The sequence below is a fragment of the Tachysurus fulvidraco genome, chromosome 16 (assembly GCF_022655615.1).
Source record: "Tachysurus fulvidraco isolate hzauxx_2018 chromosome 16, HZAU_PFXX_2.0, whole genome shotgun sequence".
NCBI classification, from domain to species: domain Eukaryota; kingdom Metazoa; phylum Chordata; class Actinopteri; order Siluriformes; family Bagridae; genus Tachysurus; species Tachysurus fulvidraco.
In genome coordinates, this window is record NC_062533.1 from 12713 (window position 1) to 34329 (window position 21617).

General features: G+C 39.7%; 2 protein-coding genes and 1 pseudogene across 3 annotated transcripts; 1 reads left to right on the forward strand and 2 right to left on the reverse strand.

The window, feature by feature from the left end:
- Positions 1-2544: 2544 nt before the first annotated feature.
- On the reverse strand, positions 2545-4467 carry LOC125139064 (gap junction gamma-1 protein-like). The gene is made up of 2 exons (XM_047801938.1): positions 3828-4467; positions 2545-2556 (listed from the first exon to the last, which is right to left on the reverse strand). Exons 1-2 carry the CDS (start codon positions 4392-4394, stop codon positions 2545-2547), a joined length of 579 nt encoding a protein of 192 aa, XP_047657894.1. The 5' UTR covers positions 4395-4467.
- Positions 4468-9149: 4682 nt separating this feature from the next.
- On the reverse strand, positions 9150-9268 carry LOC113634721 (annotated as a pseudogene).
- Positions 9269-10972: 1704 nt separating this feature from the next.
- On the forward strand, positions 10973-17739 carry LOC113642200. Of its 2 annotated transcripts, XM_047801463.1 has the most exons (13): positions 10973-12180; positions 12326-12394; positions 12518-12814; positions 13055-13114; positions 13239-13343; positions 13456-13521; positions 13625-13687; positions 13791-13849; positions 13955-15041; positions 15192-16264; positions 16368-16427; positions 16513-16587; positions 16677-17739. In XM_047801463.1, exons 9-13 carry the CDS (start codon positions 14041-14043, stop codon positions 17225-17227), a joined length of 2760 nt encoding a protein of 919 aa, XP_047657419.1. In that variant the 5' UTR covers positions 10973-12180; positions 12326-12394; positions 12518-12814; positions 13055-13114; positions 13239-13343; positions 13456-13521; positions 13625-13687; positions 13791-13849; positions 13955-14040; the 3' UTR covers positions 17228-17739. The 2 variants fall into 2 exon arrangements, with proteins under 2 accessions (XP_047657419.1, XP_047657418.1); XM_047801462.1 differs by having other exon boundaries at positions 12326-12814; positions 13453-13521.
- Positions 17740-21617: the final 3878 nt, after the last annotated feature.

Sequence of the window (21617 nt, forward strand, 5' to 3'; positions counted from 1 at the left end):
AGCCACTGATTGATCGCTCACACCAGGACAAAAGAAACCGGGCGGTAATTCAAGAGTGATTGTTGCCAAGTTACACTATTATCAAGACTGTGCGGAGATTCTGTGCCGTTTACGCACTCGTGGCCCACTTCGCTTCAATGACGCGCATATTACAATTCTTCCTGATTACACTGCAAGCGTGGCCAAAGCTCGGGCAGCGTTCACAGAGGTGAGGAGGCTTCTTCAAAACCGACAGGGTGTTTGCCATGGATTACTTTTTCCGGCACGACTTCGTATCACCCACGGAGAAGAAGACAAAGAATTTGCTGATCCAAACAAGGCCATGGCTTATGTGAAAGAGAATATTATCTTGGCGACAGATGTTGGACATTGACTGTGAACCGGGTTTCCCTTAGCCTGCATACTTCTCAGGTTGTATTGTCGCAATTGTTTTATATCCCGAAATATGTACATTGTCTGTATACAAAAATGTTTTCCAGGTGATGGCAGTAGACTACTTTGTTTACAACTAACAAATTTTGGAGGGTCAACATTTACATTTATATTATTTTCGTTGAGAACACTACTGTATCACTTTTTTTTTTTTTTTTTTTGTGGTGATTTCTTTTCTAATTATATCTGGGGGCTAGTCAGGAGCCCTAGCAGTTAGTTATGTTCCTCAATATAAGCACTATAATGTGTGGATCTCTTTGTTGTGAGGTTTTGTTTTCTCCTGGTTCTTGTTAGAGAAGGGGGTGGGATTATACTGGATTTGTATACTATTGGGTTGTTTCTTGTCAGGATCTTATGTGTATATATCATTGTACACCGTTTTAACATGGCTAACAAAAGAGGTACTAGGGATTCTTCTGAATATCCAGTTAACTGTGTGAGTTGGAATGTGAAATCCCTCAACAGTCCCTTAAAATTTAGAAAAGTTATAGCGCATTTAAAACAGCTTGATACAGACATTGCATTTTTACAGGAGACCCATGTGTGTTTAGCGGATAGTATACGTCTAGGTTAAAAATGGTCTGGTCAGGTGTTTCAATCAAATTTTCACTCTAGATCAAGAGTTTGAGGCCATCATGATTGGTAAACACATACAATTCACTGCTTCTAGTGTACATACAGACTCTGCTGGACGATATGTTCTCGTGGTAGGGAAATTGTACACACTTCCAGTTGTCTTAGTCTCGGTTTATGCACCCAACTGGGATGATTATACCTTTTTTTACACATTATTTTCAAATATGCCACATATGTCAACACACAGTCTCATAATTGGTGGAGATACTAATTGTGTGCTCTCATCTCTAGATCAGAGTGCAGCCGGAAAAACAACCCTTACTAAGTCTGCTCAGTCGATCAAATCATTTCTGGAAACGTATGGTGTGGCTGATGTGTGGCGCTTTCGCAATCCTACCTCGAGGGCATATTAATTTTTCTCCTCTGTTCATAAGACGTACTCTCGAATTGATTATTTTTTCATCGATAATTGAATTCTACACTTGGTGAGGGAATGTGACTATGGTGCCATAGTCATTTTAGACCATGGGCCCCTCAGTATGAAATTGTGTTTTTCAGATTCTCAATCAATATACTGTACCACCCATGGCGATTTAACACTTTACTACTTTCAGATGAGAATTTTGTCAGTTTTTTAAGAGCAGAAATTAAATTCTTCCTTGAAGTTAATCAAACCCCAGGAATGCCACTTTCTATGGTTTGGGAGTCCTTAAAGGCCTATTTAAGGGGTCAGATAATTTTATATTGTGCTAACGAGAAGAGGAGAAGCTCTGAACGGTTAAGATTGTTGACAGACGAGATATCACTTGTGGACAGGGAATATAGCCATTCCGCTTCACCAGATTTAGTCAAGAAACGTATGTCACTTCAAGCTGAATTTAATACTCTGTCTACCCAAAAAGCCGAGTACCTGATTTCTAAGTCAAGGCATGGGTACTATGAACATGGTGAGAAGGCGGGGTGTCTGCTCACACATCAGCTATGCCAGAGATCAGTTACTCAAAATATTCCAGCTATAATCAATGGCCAAGTTATTCAATGCTCAGACAATGAGAAAATTAATTCATGTTTTAGTCAGTTCTACCAGTCACTATACTCTTCTGATTCATCCTCTAATCAGTCTGATTTGGAGTCCTTCTTTGAAGGTATAAACTTTCCCTCCGTAAGTCCGGATCTGGCCGATGAATTGGAAAAAGATATTTCGGTAAATGAGATTTTTTGCAATTAGAGACATGCAAAGTGGCAAGTCCCCTGGACCGGATGGCTTTCCAGCCGAATTTTTCAAGATATTTTCAGAACCGCTGTCTCCCTTATTACTGTCAGTTTTCAATGAGTCTTCTGTAAACTTGTCACTTCCAGTATCTATGTGTCAAGCTGGCATCTCTTTACTACTTAAAAAGGATAAAAACCCTCTATCATACTTTATTTGGAATAAAAATCATCCAGGGATCAACAAAAAGATATTACAACTGCCCCGTGATTTGGGGGGCATGGCACTTCCTAAATTCATGTACTATTATTGATAATAAGTTTGCCTCATTTGAACAACTGGTAGAGAAATTTAATATTAAAAAATCACAGTTTTTTTTAGATATTTGCAATTGAGAAACTTTGTTATGGCCAATTCTGATTGTTTTCCTCAGTGTCCAGCTCAGTCCCTTATGGATAAGATATTTGATTGTAGGATAGACACTAAACAGGTCTTGAGCAGGATTTACACACTGCTCAGTTCATAGCATGTGACCAATCTGAACATTCTGAAACACAGGTGGGAATCTGACTTGGATGAAGACATATCAGATGTGGTCTTTCAAAAGGTCATAAAGAACATTCACTCATCTTCGGTGTGTCTGAGACATTCTGATACTCAGTTTAACTTGTTATTGTTGTGAGAAAACTACCACATCTTTTCAGAGCATGTTAAATCACAACAGGTTTAAATCATTTCAAAAATTATGATCAGAATTTTAGTATTGGGTTTAGTGCCAAGACTGAAATCAGAATTATTACATACTCAGAGACAGTGTGGTGATTACCATGACAGCACTGTCTTGTCTCAGCTCTGTGCATCACCTAATTTATATTCATGAGCCTGCTGTAAACTGAAATTTCATGTTAGAGGAAACAAAAACCATTATATGTAGGAAATAAAGTATTTTATTGCTTCTGTTAACATGTGAAATTTAGATTCATCATCCATCTTGAAACACAAACTGCAACAATGCACTTTGGGTAATGCTGATAACTCGATTCTCTCTTGAGAATCTTCTCACTTATTATTATTTATAAAAATAATACAAAAATAACAATGAGTAAGAAAACAACCAGGAAACGCATTAACTTTTACCCAAAATGCAGTCCATCACCAAAATAACACTATCCTCAATGAGAACCAGACAATTACTGTCACCTCACTTCAGTTCCTTTTCGGATATTCCTATGATTGTGCTCTAGATAAGCTCAATGTTTAAAGGAAAACTCTTTCAGGTCTGATATCCAAAAACTCTCTGCCCTTGGCATATTCCTTTAAATGTTGGCTGAAATAATCAATACCAGTCCTTATGCCAGCAGCCCTAATACTAGCGCTGTGTGAATGTTGTAATTATTCTGAGACAGATGGAGCATCTCCCAGACATTAAGTAGCAAGCAGAGAATGGTGACAGCATACATGATGTGCAAAAAGATTTTCTTCTCTGTCGGACGGGAAACAAAACAATCTACACTGTTAGGACATGGTTTACTCGAGCACACAAAGAGACGGAACAGCAAAACCTTAAACCATATACTGACCAAACAGGAAGCCTATTTCTAAAGCAGACCGAGTTAGCAGATGGAGGACATAGACTAATATGAGTGTATCTCGCTGGATTCTGTCGACCATCATGTCGTGTTTTCATACCACTTCTTGTTGCATCCGGAGCTACGCTATCACTTAGACTTTCCATTGTGGTCATCTCGTAAATCACCGAAGCTTCCTCTTGATCTTCCTCAGCAACCTCCTGATCTCGAGTCTGACGTCTGCCCAGGGGAAACTTTCTACTCTTGGAAAATTTCACTGAAGTGCCCTCTTTGCCTTCTTCCAACCGGGCAATCTTGTTCATTGCATAGCCGTGGTACAACAGAGAAGGGGTGGAGACCAAAATGATCCGAAATACCCAGAAGTGGACGTGTGAGAGTGGCAAAAAGGCATTAAAGCATGCATTCTTGCAGCCCAGCTGGAGTGTGTTACACACAAAGCTGCTCTGTTCGTCAGAGTAGATGGACTCGCCACCCACGGCAGTGAGAACGATCCGAAAAACCACAAGGACCATGAGCCAAATTTTTCCCACACATGTCGAATGGTTGTGAATTTCTTCTAAGAGGCTAGTTAAGAAGCTCCAGCTCATTGTGACTTGGAACTGGAACGACTCTGCCTCACTGCATTAACAGAAAAAACACAAACTGTCAAGTGGGTGCTGTTTACTCTTTACAAGGCTTAAATGATATGAAGGTAGCAGAAACACAGAATTCTTCTAAGAATTATAAAATATAAAAACAACTGAAACTGAGATGTGAGAAGGGACTGTGAGCTGATAATCACTTATATATCAAATATTCAGTACAAACTATATCAAGATGCCTTGTGTCTGTGTTTGGAACAGCTGGTTTTGAATGGGGGGGGGGTGAGTAAAGACTAGCTCGTGTTGAGTTGGAATCATCTTGTGTGTAAGCACAGGCAAAATGAGTTAGGAGTGGCTCGTGTTGAGTGGAAGTTGAGTGATGACCTTTGTTGAGTGTGGGATGTTAAGGAATGGCTTGTGTTGAATGAGCATCACCACCATAAATGATAGGTGATGCTAAATAAACCATAGGTGATGCTAATGGTGCACACCGTTCTACATGTGGAACAGTACCGCTAGGGGCTGAAGCTGCATAATTTCATTGTAACTTTTAAGCATTAAATCCTCTAAAACCACGAAAAAACTTATGTTTCTAGTAAAATTTATACTCTCAATATTTTTTAAGCCCACGCACAAAGCATAATATGATTCATAGCCGTCATACTATTAGAAAAATTTTTTGGAGAAAACTGACCTAGGTGGCGCTAGACCAGTTTTCCCTTAACTTTAGACGCATCCCTTTCTTCACTGGGGTAATATATTCCAAAACAAATATTCCACAAAAATCCACACAGGTCCAGGAACTGGAATCTGTAAGCCTTTTAATCCAAAATGCTTTGGTCGCGCCGCAAAGATTCCGAAAAATTGGAAACGGTGGTGCGCCACCATCTTTGTTTCGGCTCTAACTTCTCATTGGGGGTTTCAAAAATTCTAAATTTACGTCATATTTATAGCCCAGGGCGTATCGAATCAAACAAGCCCTGACTTGAGCCAATCGGTGCTTGTATTGCAGAGATAGACGGCTGGGAAGCCAATGAGGTCAGACATCATTTTTGGGAACCCTCCCTTGACTGACAATTACTCCTTCCAATAGCAATGAAATTGGCCGGGACCTATACAGCTCTTTAGCCAATAAGGAGACGATTCCAATGGTATGCCACGACCCCCCTCTCTGATGCTGGCTTCTGCGCGAAAATCGTGCGCGATGGGTTTATTGTGCAATCCTCGAACTTTTCACACTCTCACAGCTCAGGGTGTCAAGTTACAGGCCTCTTTACACAACAGAATAGTAGAGAGAGAGGCTGTGTTTGTTTTTGGCCATTTAAAATCTGAAATAAATACCCATGCTCGACCCTATCAAAAGCTTTTTCGAAATCCAGACTAATTACATATCCATCATCATTTTCCTCCTTCATGTACCATATCGTGTCTCTTATACTCATTGTTATATCCGCTATATCTCTTCCTTTAACTCCGTACGCTTGGTTTGTTTTGATTATATTTGGCATTACCTCCGTCAACCTATTTGCTAAAACTTTCGCTAAAATCTTAAGATCCGTGTTTAACATTGTAATTGGTCTGTAATTTAAAGCTACTTTTTCTCCTTTCTTTTTATAGATCAGTTTCATTAACCCCATCCTTGTTCTTTCATTCATTTCTTCCTTTTCAAATGTTTCTTTAAAAACCCCATTTAAAATCTTTGTTAAAACCTCCTTTAAAACACACATAAAACTCACTTCCCAAACCATCTATTCCTGGACTTTTCCTTCTATTCAGTTGATTTATCGCTCTTTCAATCTCCTCTTCTCTGATTTCTTTGTCACATTCTTTTTTATCTTCTTCCCTCACTTTAGCTTTTATCTTATTCAACGGTTTCTTTTTCTCCTCCTCTTCCACACCCCTTGTACTGAACAGATCCTCGTAAAAATTCTTTACTTCTTCTAAAATCTTTTCATTCCCTTCTACAATTTCCCCATTTTCCCCTCTTATTCCCTTTATCGTTTCAGCTTTCCCTTTCCTTTTTCCAAACCAAAAAAGAAATTTGTACATTTTTCTCCCTCCACCACATATTTAGCTTTGCTCCTTAACCTCACCCCCTCATATTCTTTTTCTTCCATTTCTTTCAGTTTGTCCTCCATTTCCTTTATCTTTGTCTTTGTTCTTTATTCAATAACATTTCCAAGCTTTCTTTTATTTCTCTTTCATTGCATCTTTTACATTTCTGTACTAAACTACAATACTTGATTGAGAATCTCTTGATTAAAAACTTTACGTTCTCCCACCATATTCTCTTATCCTCTTTATACATTTCATTTTGCTTTTCATTTTCTATAATCTCCTTAACCTTTAAAACATAGTCGTCATTCTTTAAAATCTGTGTATTTAAAATCCATACTCCCGGCCCTCTTTGCACTTTACTCCAATCCAATGTAAAAAAACAACAACTTGTGATCGCTAAAACTTGTGTCCTCATACTAAATATTTTCTATAAAATTCTCCACCTTTCTACTACATAAAACAAGATCAGTTCTGGTTTGGCACAGAAACTTCCCCACTATCTGCCTCCTTGAAAACTCCTTTTTCCTTTCATTTCTTTCTCTCCACACATCTATCATATTATTTTCTCCCATTAATACTTTTAATTCTTTTCTACCTGTATCAGTTTCAAAAAACATTCCTTCAGCCATGTCTTGTTTACTAAAAACCGTGTTAAAATCCCCCATCATTATTATTTCTTTGTACTTCTTTACAACATTTCTTAAAATATTAAAAAACTCTTTCTTTTCCTTCTCCTCCACCGGTGCATGTACATTTACTAAAATCAAATCTCTTCCTTCATCTTTTATCTCAACAACCATACATTTCCCTATTTTATCTGTGTATACAATTTTACTCATTTTAAACACATCATCCTTCATTAAAATGGCCACACCTCTCCCCAACCTCCCACCTCCATTATTATAAAAAATACCTCCATCCCATCTCTTTTTATACTCATTCATAACATTTTCTTTCCAGTTTGTTTTCTTTTACTCTTTCAAATTTCCCCATGTCCATCATTCCCCTTGCATTAAAAGTAACACAACTTAAAACCATTAAAAGGAAGTAGAAAAATAAATACTTAAAAATCATTGCTCACCATTTTCTCCCCCCAGGTCTCTTAACACATCATATCTGTTCTGTATCCTTTTCATAACTTTTTTTCTTACCCTTTCCAAATTTGGAGTTACCTTTGTTGCTCTCCTTCTAATTTGTCCTCTCCCCCTTCTGTCCATATTGTCCATCTTTGCTCCTTCTTCACTGTCTGTTTCCTCAACATTGTTAAAACTGTCCGATGTCACCATTTCTTTCGTGTCCTTCTCAATTGTTTGTTCATTATTGTTAATATAGTTAGTATAGTTAATATTCTCCTTCTCTCTTTCCCCTTGCTCTCTGTTACTCGTTTCTCCTTCCATTTCTTTTTGTTGTAGTCCTTCTTCCTCTTGTCCTTCATCCATTTGTTCCTCCCCCTCGCTGTTTCCTTCATGCACCTGTCCGTCCACCTGTTCCTCCCTTCCTCCCTCCTCTTCCTCCATCTCACACGTACATTTATTTAAAATTTCCTGACACTCCAGGCACCTTACCGAATTGCACTCTCTGGCAAAATGTCCCCTTTCTTGGCATTTATAGCACTGGAAATCCGGGCAGTCCTTGAGCAGGTGATCCGGGCTCATGCACAGTCTACAGGTCTTCACCTGGTGGCTATGCATCACCCAGAAATACTGCGACCCCTCCGCCATTTCCATTTTTGTGCTGTATGGCAATGATGCCACTTCTTTGGGGAACCTTACTTTCAGGAACCTTGTTCCATCCTCGACTTCGGTGCCCAGGTAGTGTCGTCTTTTAAGTTGAGAGACGGGATTAACTCCCCATCCCTCCAATTTTCCAATTACATCTCTATCATCCAGGTAGACGGGCAGGTGCATGAAGGAAACAACGTAATCTCTATTTTGCAGATTTTTTATTTCACAGTTCACCCCTTTTATAATCAGTCCATCAATCAATGCCTCGCACGTTTCCTCTTTTTCCATCGTTAGTTCATATTCTTTTCCTTGCCTTGGCCTCAATGCCAGAATTTTCCCATTTCCACATTTCTCAGTTACTGCTTTAATAATATCCATAGCTCTGACCTCATTTGAGTTCTCCACGTTAACAATCACCGTCGCCTCCTTTAGATACATCCTTGCTTCTCTCGCGGCCCGTTTTTGTCCGTGTCCTACTAGTCATCGATAATCCATTCCAGTGTCGTTTGGCATGCGTCCTTCTCTATCCAGTCCAGGGTCGTTCGCCGTTAATCCGTCCATTTTTAAGAAAAAAGAAAGTTAACCACCCTCCAGTCAGCCAAAGCTGCTGTAAGGTGGTTTTAGAAAACTAAGAAAAACAAAACAAACAGAACTATTAAAATCAAAAAATAATACAAAAAAACAAACAGAGAACTCAAAATGGTGGAGAGCCTCTCTCTCCAAACTGCAGCCAGTAACTTCCTTCTCACCAGCGCCCGCTAGCGTTCTCAGAGTGGAATGGCCGTAAGCTAGAGGAAAGTTGGAATGGAACCCATTTATAAATTGTTTGTTTTTTCTTTTTTCCTATTTCTTTTTTCCTATTTATTTATGTTTATTTATTGTACTTGTTGTTTTCTATCAAAACATTAGCTACAGGGTATGAATATTAAGATGTTGTTAGAGAATTCAAATAGTAAAGTAAATGAATGCCTATGTCAAAAGCTTACAGCACCTGGAATTCCCAGGCAGTCGCCTATCCAAGTACTAACCAGGCCCGACTCTGCTTAGCTTCCGAAATCAGACGAGATCAGACATTCTCAGAGTGGAATGGCCATAAGCTAGAGGAAAGATGGAATGGAACCCATTTATAAATTGTTTGTTTTTTATTTTTTCCTATTTCTTACTTCTTTCTTTCTTTCTTTCTTTCTTTCTTTCTTTATTCATTCATTTATCGAGATCAGGCATTTTTTCAGATTTAAAATACACACATACACTTTCAATGTACACTTCTGATTTCCTTTTAAGCACATTCCAAACCCCAACACAATTTTTTCCGTTTTAGCCACAATTCTTCTCTCGCATATTGCATTTTCATCCCACTCCACTGTCAAATCTTTAATCACACATTTGCATTCGCTCAAAAAATCCTCCAGTTCTTTACAATATAAAAACATATGTAAAATCCCCTCTTCCTTTTCTTGGCACACTTTACACATAGCATTTTTTTCCATCCCAATTTCATTTAAAATAGACTCAGTAAAAAACACTTTATATCTTGGTCTCTGATTGAGTCTTCTGGCTTGGCAGTGCTGCTTCTGTCAAACCTGTTCCATTACATTAACTAGGATCAATTAAATGCTGAAAATAGGGTGCCAGGTTCAGAGATCAAATCAAACAAAATCAAAACACGGTCTTCCGCAGGCAAGTTGAGAGCAGTGCCACTTTTGTCCAAGATAGAGATACTGTCCACTATACTAACGAGGAATACCTGTCCTGAAAGTTGAAGGCTGCCGGCAACTGGGACTAGACTGCGCTTGCCCCAGTGCAAGTTAAATGCCGAAAATAGGGTGCCAGGATAAGGGATCAAATCAATCCGTGTAGCATCTTTCTCTCTGATTGAGTTTTCTGGCTTGGCAGTGCTGCTTCTGTCAAACCTGTTCCATTATACTAATTAGGATCAATTTGCTGCTTTTGTCAGAGAAGTCTTGGCTTTGTTACAGTTGGAACTATAAAGCAACCTCCCCATCAAGGAATCAAAACACGGTCTTCCGCAGGCAAGTTGAGAGCAGTGCCACTTTTGTCCAAGACGCCTTGGCCTTCTTAGAGTTGGAACTGGGCGGAAAAGCAGCCTCCCCGTCGGGAAATCAAACCCCGGTCTGAAAATAGGGTGGCAGGTTTGTTACAGTTTGAACTACAAAGCAACCTCCCCATCGGTTGCAAGTTAAATGCCGAAAAGAAGGTGCCAGGTTAAAGAATGAAATCAACCCGTATGACATATTGCTCTCTGATTGAGTTTTCTGGCTTAGCAGTGCTGCTTCTGTCAAACCTGTTCCGTTATACTAATTAGGATCAAGTTGCTGCTTTTTATCAGAGAAGTCTTGGCTTTCTTACAGTTGGAACTATAAAGCAATCTCCCCATCGAGTGCAAGTTAAATGCTGAAAATAGGGTGCCAGGTTAAGGGTTCAAATCAATACATGAGGCATCTTGCTCTCTGATTGAGTCTTCTGGCTTGGCAGTGCCGCTTCTGTCAAACCTGTAACATTACATTAACTAGGATCAATTAAATGCTGAATTGTTTAGCTAAAATTCCCTAAACCGTTTCCCATTAATTTTCTATGGTAGTGCTAAACCACTACGGCTGCGGTATATTTTCGGCCGCTGACACTCTTGTGGCGCTGTTTCAGCCATCTGCGCATGCGCCGTGAGATAAAGCGAGCTGCTCGACTCCCGTTCGTTTCATTCAACAGTGTCTGCTCGTCGATCACAGGTAAGTTACCTTAAAATAACTTGTTTGTGTTTTACAGTTAATTCTAAGCTCCTATTAGCTTCTCTGTGAACAGTTTTTTTTCCTTGTAATTGTTCTTGGACCCATCATCTGTGGTTTATTCAGTATTCATATTAAGTTAATACTAATTATAAATCAATATTAATTCTGAAATCAGAGTTTTCCAGGTTAATTACCTACTAAACGTGTGTCCATTCTTTTTTCTCTTTTTTGTAGTGTCTATATGTTTACATGTATTACACTAATTTTAAATGAGTTTATTTTTGTCCTGTTGAGGATAATTACATACTAAACGATGAATGAACGTGTCCATTATGTCTGTATGTTTACTTTATGTCTATATGAACGTGTCTATATGCTTACATGTATTACACTAATTTTATATGACTTTATTTTTTGTCCTGTTTTAGTGATTGTTTGAGAATTGTGATTTATTACATTTGTTACATTATTAATGAGCATAACTTTATTTCTGATTTAATGTATTTAATGACTTACAGAACAGTTGTTTTAAAAACTTTCAAGCACATTGAATGCTTTTAGTATTAGTTACACTCTCTATGTTAATGAGCGTGAGAAACTCTTTGTCTGTGATGGCTCCTATGGCCCATTGCCTTTTTCGATACATCAGTCAAAGTCTCACCTAGGTGATAACCCACTAGGTGTGAAGGACTTGTCTGGGAACAGCTGTTAAGTGTTGCCTGATAATTAAATCATCTGATTGTTAAGTTTGGGCCAGGGTGGGTAGGGATTATAAACAACCAGTGTATAAAGTTTTATAGAGATTATTGTAAGGTTTTGTTTTAAACAGACATGCTAACATCTAACATTTACTACTCTTTCTGTATTACAGGTCACCATGCACAAAAAATCTGTGTTTTTCCCAGGGTGTATTAAGGTCGTGTTCCGTAAGGGACCGCTCGGATATCTCCTTCAGGAGCCAGCAAGAGTAGTCTTTTGCCTGCAGTTTTGATGAAATTCAGTCTCTGCTCAGTTATGTGTCCAAAAATCCAGCTGCACCAGCAGCCTCGTCAGAGGGTGACCAGCTGGTTGGTTTCGGTGCTCATGCAAAGAGTACGTGGCAGGAGATTTGGAACAACAGGGCTGATGGTTACGCATCCTTTATATTGGGGGCAACTTGTGTCCCGGGGACACGGATGTACAAGCTGCAGCAATACCCGCGTAATCAGGTGCAGTCTACCCGTCCGCACGTGGTTGCCTCAAGTGCAGCTTGTAAACCAACAAGTCAGTTGTTTATTTTTTGCTTCTTTGAAGGAATTGTTTGCCGTTGTGTCCACTAGTATGACTAACATCATAGCTTGTTTTAATTAATACCGAGGTATAATTTAAGAAATCCGAGTAAACTGAAAATGCTGTCTTTCACCAACAGAAATGGATGATGACAACGAGTTAGAGAGTGCGATGCTGAACATCTCCCCCTCCAAGCTACAGTTGCGGTGTAAGTATTTCTTTCTGTACTGACTGCATGTAATGAATTGATTGTGTTCCAAATGAATTTTTATTTTGTCAAACGTCTTAAAAATATGCTGTATATGTTAATGTGTTGTGTGCTTATCACTAGCTCCACGATCACCGTCATCAACAACATCATCCTCATCCGCTGAACTGGGACGGTCTGCGGGACCAGGAAAAGGTTTTTACACATCAGGCTCAGCACTGGAGCACAGTTCTGTTGAATTGTGATATGAAATGCTCTCCAAGTCTGAATAAAAAGCCTTTCTTATTGTGTCACTGTTTTGGCCATGTTCTGGCCTTGTTCCACTAACAAATGTCTGTGCCGTTAGTGATATACTAACTGTTCAAGGGGCTATGAATTGATTCCCCCGACCACCATGAATTGATATTAACCACAATCAGGGTAAGTACTCTTTTTTTTTTTTTTTTGTTGAGTTTTAAATATTTCTGTCTACTAACGCATGATGATGCATGTGCATGTAAGTTACCTTTTCACAGTTTGAAATTATTAACATTCCTTTGGTAGGCATAATGTTTACTATTTATTACTACCATAAAGATAAGCGGGTGAAGTAAGTGTGGGGTATTTTGAACCTTTTCTATTATTACACACAAATGTCTGACAAGATTTTGCATTTTTCAGTGCCATCTGCTGCCCTCTCCATAACACCTTCTGACACCAAGCAACTGACACCAGTCAAAGGTAAATTGTTAATGTGTAAATACTTTATAATTCTGCTTATATATTTGGACTTTTCTCTCACTTACTATGGTACTAATCTTATTTTCTATTTTGATTTTGTATCTTTTCCTTCTTTCGGCACCAGCCTTGACAGCTCAGAAAACGCCCGTGGCCCTTCCCAAAGAGCTGATGTTTCTTGTCCCGGAACAATCAGCTTCCACACAATCTACGAGACCGGTTTCAACTGCAGGTGTGTTTAATGTCAGATTTGTTATTGTCATGTTCACCTACCTTTACTGTTTAACATTTAGAATAATTTATAATCTCTCACTTCTTATACAAATAATGTTCTGTTTTAGCAGACATCAGTGCCACAGACAGCTCTCCAGTGTGCAGGACACCTATAATTGAGGAATGTGGCAAAGATGGTAAGATTGTATTTCGGATGACTCGACATATTGAAAACATTATGTTGTACTGAATCTGTTATAATTTTAGAATGGATTGTTTATCCATCTTTTTATTTTCTAGAAAATCTCTCATCTTCAGATAACACTTCATATAGTGTTCTACATACAGCTGAGGCATCACATGGTAAGATTGGATTTTTGCACTTATCTGAGTCATTAATGTAGTTGTTTTCTTTGTTTATTGTCCCACTTTTGAATGTATTTTTAATTACTATTTGTCTTCCCAGACTCATTAACCTCTGCCCTTGGCTCTTCAGTGTGCAGCCGTCCTCCTCTACACCTACAAGTAAGAAAGATTACTTTGTGTCTTTGTTATGGGGAAAGAGTGATTGCCATAGTCAAGGTCAGTAGCTATAATTGGAAAATCATCCTTTTATATTTTTTTTTACAGCTGTTTCTAGAGGCCCTCCTCCACAACCTCTTGACTACGATTACGATGTCTGTTACTGGAAGTGTTCGCATCAGCAGAAGATCTGGATGAAGACAGAGCTGGAATCCATGGGTCTATGGCCAGACTCACCCCCTGTGAGCAACCCCATGAAGACAGTGTCTCTGTGGCGTTTGCCTCCTCAGCCAGAACTGATCGACACCATCTCTTATTTACCATCCCCCAAATATTTCCAACTTCCTCCATTTTTTATTTGGAAGCCTGAAAATGACACCTTGATGGCTAGACTAAGGAATAGCTATGCTCTGCCATGCATTGACGGGTGTAGGCAGACAAAGGTTACGTCTGCTGGATTTGGTAGGCCTCATGTGATCGTGGGCCTCACAGGTCAGTACTACCTGTTCTCATCACGATTGTGTTGCAAAGTCTGCATAAAACGATGGTATGCAGACAACCCACAGTGGCTGGAAAAGCTCCCCAAAAGCTTTACTAATTTACTGCCTGCGGTTCTTACTTATAAGAAGGCCATCTGTAAGTCTCTGTTGGATGAGCTACGGCGTACAGGTAAATCGCCCACGGACATGGCCAACCAGGTGATGGAAATGATGCACCTTAAATGCGAGCGTGCGAACTTGGCCTACCTTCTGGCTTGGCCGAGTGTCCTGGACTCTGAGGCAGGCAAGTACGGGCAGAAGAGCATCACCGGTTTCACAAGAAAGGAAACTCAGCCTGCTCCCTTCGGTGATTATGATGATATTGATGGATGGAATGGCCTGTCTGTGTCTGCTCACTACCTTACTGACTGCCTCCTCCATGAGTACCAGCGCCAGAAGGAAGCCATTACAAAGCTTTTACTGGGAACCTTTGGGCAAGCATTCCGCTCAGACCACACCCGAAAGGTGGCCAGGAAAGTCACATTTACGTCTGGCACTATGTCATCATATGCCATCATGAACGAACACTGGATGGTCGTATCATGGGTGATGGTGCAGTCTGAGAAGGAAAAGTCATTAGAACCCATGTACCAGGGGCTGGCTAATCGGTACAGGATGGCAGGAGTAGAGAAGGCACAGTACCAGTGGATAGACAGGTGAGACATTACATGTCACACAATTCATATATAAAGACTAGATACAATGGCGTGCAAAGATGACTAATTACATCTTGACTGATTTGTGTTTTGTTTCTTTGATACAGCAGAATTAATGTTCACAGCTACACTTTTATGTTGTGTTTTCAGGGACTGCTGTGCAGCATACAGAGTGCCAGACCCTGAAAAATCAGAACACCTGAACTGGGATGCTTGGCAGACAGTGGATACCGTTATTCTGGAGGCAACATCTGGTGTTCTCCAAAACACATGTGTGTCAAGGTCCCAATTCGACAAGAACATAGTGATCAAACTTGATCTATTTCACTGTCTGAGGCGCTTACTTCGCGAATGTGTATCAGAGCATCACGCCCTGTACAGCTCCAAGTTCTTGTCTGCCGCTTTCTGTGTAGTAGATCTGGAGGACATGCAGAAGCTAAAGAATGCCTATGCATTTTGTGGGATTCAGCCTGCCAACCCCACCAAGCAACACATTCGGGAACACTGCAGAACAAAGATCCCTCAGCTGGACGAACTTCACAAGAGGGTGGAAGGTGTCATGAAGCTCTTCTATTTGGCGTCCGATCCAAATGGTGTTCCCCTGTACAAACCCTCTATGCTGAAGACATGGCGCATTCAACGTGTTGACATCCTGAGAGGCTGTATCAGTGATCCTGATGTGTCTGGTGAGATCCTGTACAGACATGGTGGAACAATTCAACTAAATCACGTACAGGGTGAGGGGGCTAAAGTTGATGTGTGGATTCCAATAAGAGGAACTTCTCAGCAGGAGGGCTACCACTTTCACCAGGCTCATTGGGTCACTGGCACACGTGTTTCCTCTGAATTGTTTCAAGCCCAGAGCATGATCGGAGTGGCACGCTGGAACTTTCAGCGTCTGGTGGATCTGAAAATACCAGGTGTTTGGCTTCCGGGAGTCTTTGATCCGTCGCTAATTGGCGATCTTAATACAGCTTCAACAAGGGTGTTAGGAACGGCAAAATATCCTGTCCTTCAGGTGTGCTCCAAAGACACTGGAGAGAGGTTTTGGCTGGAGTATGTGGAACCTGGATGTCGCCCTATTTTGCTGGACTGGGAAAAAAAGCACAAGAGCAAGACCACTCAAGCTTTCAGTCCAGCTGATCAAGGAAGCACGCCCACTGCCCAGTCTGCAGACCATCCTGTTGAGCTTGATGTGACTTCAAGTCCTCAGCTAGTGTCAGGTAGATATTTTAAAGATGAATAGACTTAAGAATAAACAAGACATTGTTATTATACATTTATTAATTGTAGCAACATTCTTGATGCTTTTTTTTGTTTTTGTAGAATTTGCTCCCTTGCATTCTTCACTGGATAGTGCCCATTTGGAACTACAGTCAGAACCAGGTAACCTTTTGACGGGTGAACAATTTTGTGCTCCTACTGCCTTTGTTTTTTTTCCCTTACCCATAAAACTATGCTTAACTTGTAGAATGCACCGGGACGCTGCCTTTGCCATCACTGTCCTCATCTCATGGTGCCCATGCAGAACCTGGGTCAAAGCCAGGTAAATTACAGATGAACAGATTTTATCAAACACTGTTAAAATGTATTTTGGGGCACGAAGATTGATTCTGTTTGATTTCTTTTATGTAGAAACCACATACACACCACCCCTGCCCATGCTGGCCTCACCTTCTAGTACCCGCACTGGACCGGTGAAGACTGGTGGAAGGGTGTTCGTGCTGGATCACAAACATTGGACAGCGCCAATGAAGGAGGCCATTGACCGCTTGTTGAATAAGCAACATGGGAAGAAGGACATGCTAAAGCTTGTGGATCAGGAGTGTGCAGCAATGGTCCACAGCTCCTGTACTGACCCCAACAGCATGCTTCATCCAACCACAAGACTGCACATATCACAGTATGTCAAGCACTTGGCCAAACTGCTGAACACCACTACTGCATTAAACACAAGTCCAGAAAAACTGCAGGAACGACAGCAACTCTGGCACTCGTTGACAGAGGGAAGTGGAACTACCAGTGTGCCAGTGGTAACTCTGCACCCTGCAAAGATGTGTCTTGCCTGTGGACAGCCAAAGTCTCGCTATGAGAATGATGGCTCCTCTGTCCACTTTTTTTTATCAACAAGGCCCTGTCAGATATTTCTACTGCTCTACAAAGGTCTTCAAAGCTTACAGTGGTGAAGGACTAACAAACCCCAGAATGCCATTTCAAGACTTTATGGAAACCGAGTTCTTTCAGAGAGAACTTGCGTCCACAAAGAAACAGGTGGAGGAGAAAAGAACGCAAAAGCGCAAGAGGCCTGAAGTACACTGTGTTGGACGCCTGTGTAGTTTTTGTAAGATGGAACAAAAGCAGGGCCCAAACAGTCCACACCTACATACAGACTTCCCTGGTATTCCTGGGAAATATATATACTCTCCTTCAAAAGTCTTTTCCATTTACCAGCACCAGGGGATGGAAAAAGAAATGACCTGGAAGGAGTTTAAGAAGTCTGCATTTTATGATATGGAAAAACAGAGATGGGTGGCAGAAAAAAGAAAATAAAAATAAATGTTGTAAATTTCCTTTCACCTGCAGTAAACTTTTGTAAATATATTTTCTCTTTATTTAATGTTGCATTAATATGTATATATGCAGTCTTATGTGTATTTTTCTATAGTGTTTTACTCCTTTAAAGTGTTTAGAATGCCAAATAAACAAAATGATTACCACTGATTTCTTTGATGTTGTGTGTCTCACTTAATTCGTTATATATTATTATAAATGTGTTAGATATATGTATTTGTGTTTAAACTTCACAAAGTAGTGTGTAGAATATTTTTTAAAGTTGCACTGAGTGGGATTCAAACCAGGGTCTAAACAAACATTTAAATAAAAAAAAAAAATTGACCGTGACATACATTTAGCGCCTGGGAGAGCAGGAAAAATGCTTCAATTTGATTGGCTGGCACTCTGTTCCAAAAACACACCTCTTGCCTCCACGTACTAACGAGGAATACCTGTCCTGAAAGTTGAAGGCTGCCGGCAACTGGGACTAGACTGCGCTTGTCCCAGTGCAAGTTAAATGCCGAAAATAGGGTGCCAGGATAAGGGATCAAATCAATCAGTGTAGCATCTTGCTCTCTGATTGTTTCCTGGCTTGGTAGTGCTGCTTCTGTCAAACCTGTTCCATTATATTAACTAGGATTAATTTGCTGCTTTTGTAAGAGAAGTCTTGGCTTTGTTACAGTTGGAACTATAAAGCAACCTCCCCATCAAGGAATCAAAACACGGTCTTCCGCAGGCAAGTTGAGAGCAGTGCCACTTTTGTCCAAGACGTCTTGGCCTTCTTAGAGTTGGAACTGGGCGGAAAAGCAGCCTCCCCGTCGGGAAATCAAACCCTGGTCTGAAAATAGGGTGCCAGGTTTGTTACAGTTTGAACTACAAAGCAACCTCCCCAACGATTGCAAGTTAAATGCCGAAAATAAGAAGCCAGGTTAAAGAATCAAATCAACCCGTGTGACATATTGCTCTCTGATTGAGTTTTCTGGCTTAGCAGTGCAAGGTAAATGCTAAAAAATAGGGTGCCAGGTTAAGTGATCAAATCAAACTGTGCGGCATCTTGCTCTCTGATTGAGTCTTGGGGCTTGGCAGTGCTGCTTCTGTTCAACCTGTTCCATTCCATTAACTAGGATCAATTTGCTGCTTTTGTCAGTGAGGTCTTGGTTTTGGTACAGTTGGAACTACAAAGCAACCTTCCCATCGAGTGCAAGTTAAAAGCCCAAAATAGGGTGCCAGGATAAGGGTTCAAATCAATAGATGAGGCATCTTGCTCTCTGATTGAGTCTTCTGGCTTGGCAGTGCTGCTTCTGTCAAACCTGTACCGTTATACTAATTAGGATCAAGTTGCTGCTTTTTATCAGAGAAGTCTTGGCTTTCTTACAGTTGGAACTATAAAGCAACCTCCCCATCGAGGAATCAAAACACAGGCAAGTTGAGAGCAGTGCCACTTTTGTCCAAGACGTCTTGGCCTTCTTAGAGTTGGAACTGGGCGGAAAAACAGTCTCCCCATCCACACCTCACACATTTTCCATACACCGTACATCTACATAAATACTTTAGAATTCTCCTTACACTCCCCGGCAGTTTCCACGTTAGTTCTTTTAAAACACAACAAACTTGTGGTGTAAAAACATGATAAAAGGCATCCAGCATTTTTTCAGATTTAAAATACACATATAGACTTTCAATGTACACTTCTAATTTCCTTTTAAACACATTCCAAACCTCCAACACAATTTTGTCCTTTTTAGCCACAATTCTTCTCTCGCATATTGCACTTTTCATCAACATTATCCACAGATTTATAAACTTCTTGTTTTGACACTTCTTTTCCCAACCAAAAATCACCACTCTGTTCCATTACATTACATTTTCATCCCACTCCACTGTCAAATCTTTAATCACACATTTGCATTTGCTTAAAAAATCCTCCAGTTCTTTACAATATAAAAACATATGCAAAATCCCCTCTTCCTTTTCTTGGCACACTTTACACATAGTATTTTGTTCCATCCCAATTTTATTTAAAATAGACTCAGTAAAAACCACTTTATGTCTTATAAAATACTCCAAACATTCCAACTTTGTCTCCACACATTTTCCCCTCATGTTTCTCCATATACACTCTTCTTTTAAATTTTTGAATTTTTCCACCCAGTTCTTATTTATAATCGGTTCTTTAAAAACACCATCTCTAAAAACGCAATAAGTACATTCTTTAAATTCTACATTCTTTAAAATCACACAATTTTTCCCCCAATTTCACGTAAATGTTTTTTTTTTTTTTTTGCTCTTCTTCCATACACTCTATTCTTTCAATCCACACTATCGGTATTGCATTTTTAATGATTCCATATTTGTTTGCAATTTCTTGTTTATTGTACTCTTCTTTCGCTACTTCCATTGCATCTACAATAACGTGTTGGTAAAAAACCTTCTTTAAACTCATACAAAACATCTCACAAGCGGCCTTCACACTGCACACGACAAACGGACACGGCTGTCGGATTTGGCCACCTAGTGACAGTCGCACGTAATGTGCAATATGATCGTGCAGACGTCAACATGGGAGAGAAGCGTGATTCTCGCGGTCTCCGAACACCCGTTACTTTATGATCCAACTCTTGAATCATACAGAGATGCTTACAGGAATATGAAGCATGGAAGCGTGTTACCGAAATGGGCTAAATTAACTTAATTAGCATTTATCATGGTGAATGAAGTTAGGAGTACAAACAATCAATGCAATCCAGAAACATGGGAACAACATTAAAAATAATACATATCATAACACATATCATAACACAATATAAATATTAATAATTTATTACTTTTTTATCAATAACAATGTATTTAAAACAAAAAGATTGTTTTGGATAAAGTTTAAAAAATTACTAAAGTTTATGTTAATACTTTTTAATAATTCTTATCACCTCGCACACACGAACCTGATTGGACAACATTGGAATACATCACATCCGGTCGGCATATCGGATGCGGTGTAGTCGCAAAAGTTCAAATTTTTTAACGGATCCAACGCTCAAAACGGATCCGAAAATTACGGATCCGCAGATGGTCGACACCTCATGCAGCGACCTTGCGACTCTCCATAGGAAATGAATGTCTTCCGGTTTACCGGCGGTCGTTTGTCGTGTGCAGTGTGAAGGCGGCTTCACTCTCGTTATGCACGCGTCCATCCACTTCTTAAGAAATATTTCTTTCCCTTGTTTTAAAATGTTGTTATTTAAGAACAGAGGTTGATTTAAAATGTTTTCCCTCCCATGTGGATCATACTCAATTTTCGTTTAAAACTTTCCCCAAGCAATAAAAATTTCTCTATAAAACACAGGTAATCCTTCCGTCATCCAATTTTTTGTTTTCATCCTAAAATTCCATCCCCCATGTTAAAATCCCCACATTTGTTTAAAAAGTAATTCATTGTTTTCTTCCACTCAGTTTTGTGCTCTTCATTAAGGTATTTCTTCACAATTTTCACTCTCATAGCATATTTTCGTTGTTCCACATCCATTAACCCCAAGCCTCACTTTACCACCGCCCCTACAATCGTGTTAAGTGCAATTCTCGCAGGTTTCCCCTCCCATAAAAAGTCAAAAAAACATCTCTTCAACCTCTGTTCTGTCCATAAAGGCATTTCAGAAACATATAAAACATACCAAAGTTTAGAAACCATTAAAACATTCAATATTGAAACTTTCCCCTTTAAATTTAAATTTCTTAATTTCCAAAAATTCAACCTCCTCTCTATATCTGTTACAATTTGCTCCCACATTTCATCTCTTACTTTCTTCTCATTCTTCCCCATTAAAACTCCTAAAATCCTCATTTATTTCACTTCCTTGAAATTAAAACAATCCGTTAAAACCATAGCTTTACCAAATCTCCTATATACCGTTTTATCCTCATTTACTTTACTCCCAGACCCTCTACAATATTCTTTTACAACATTCATTACTTCCTTAACACTTGCTTTGTCTTTTTCAATTATCGTCGTATCATCAGCATACTGAA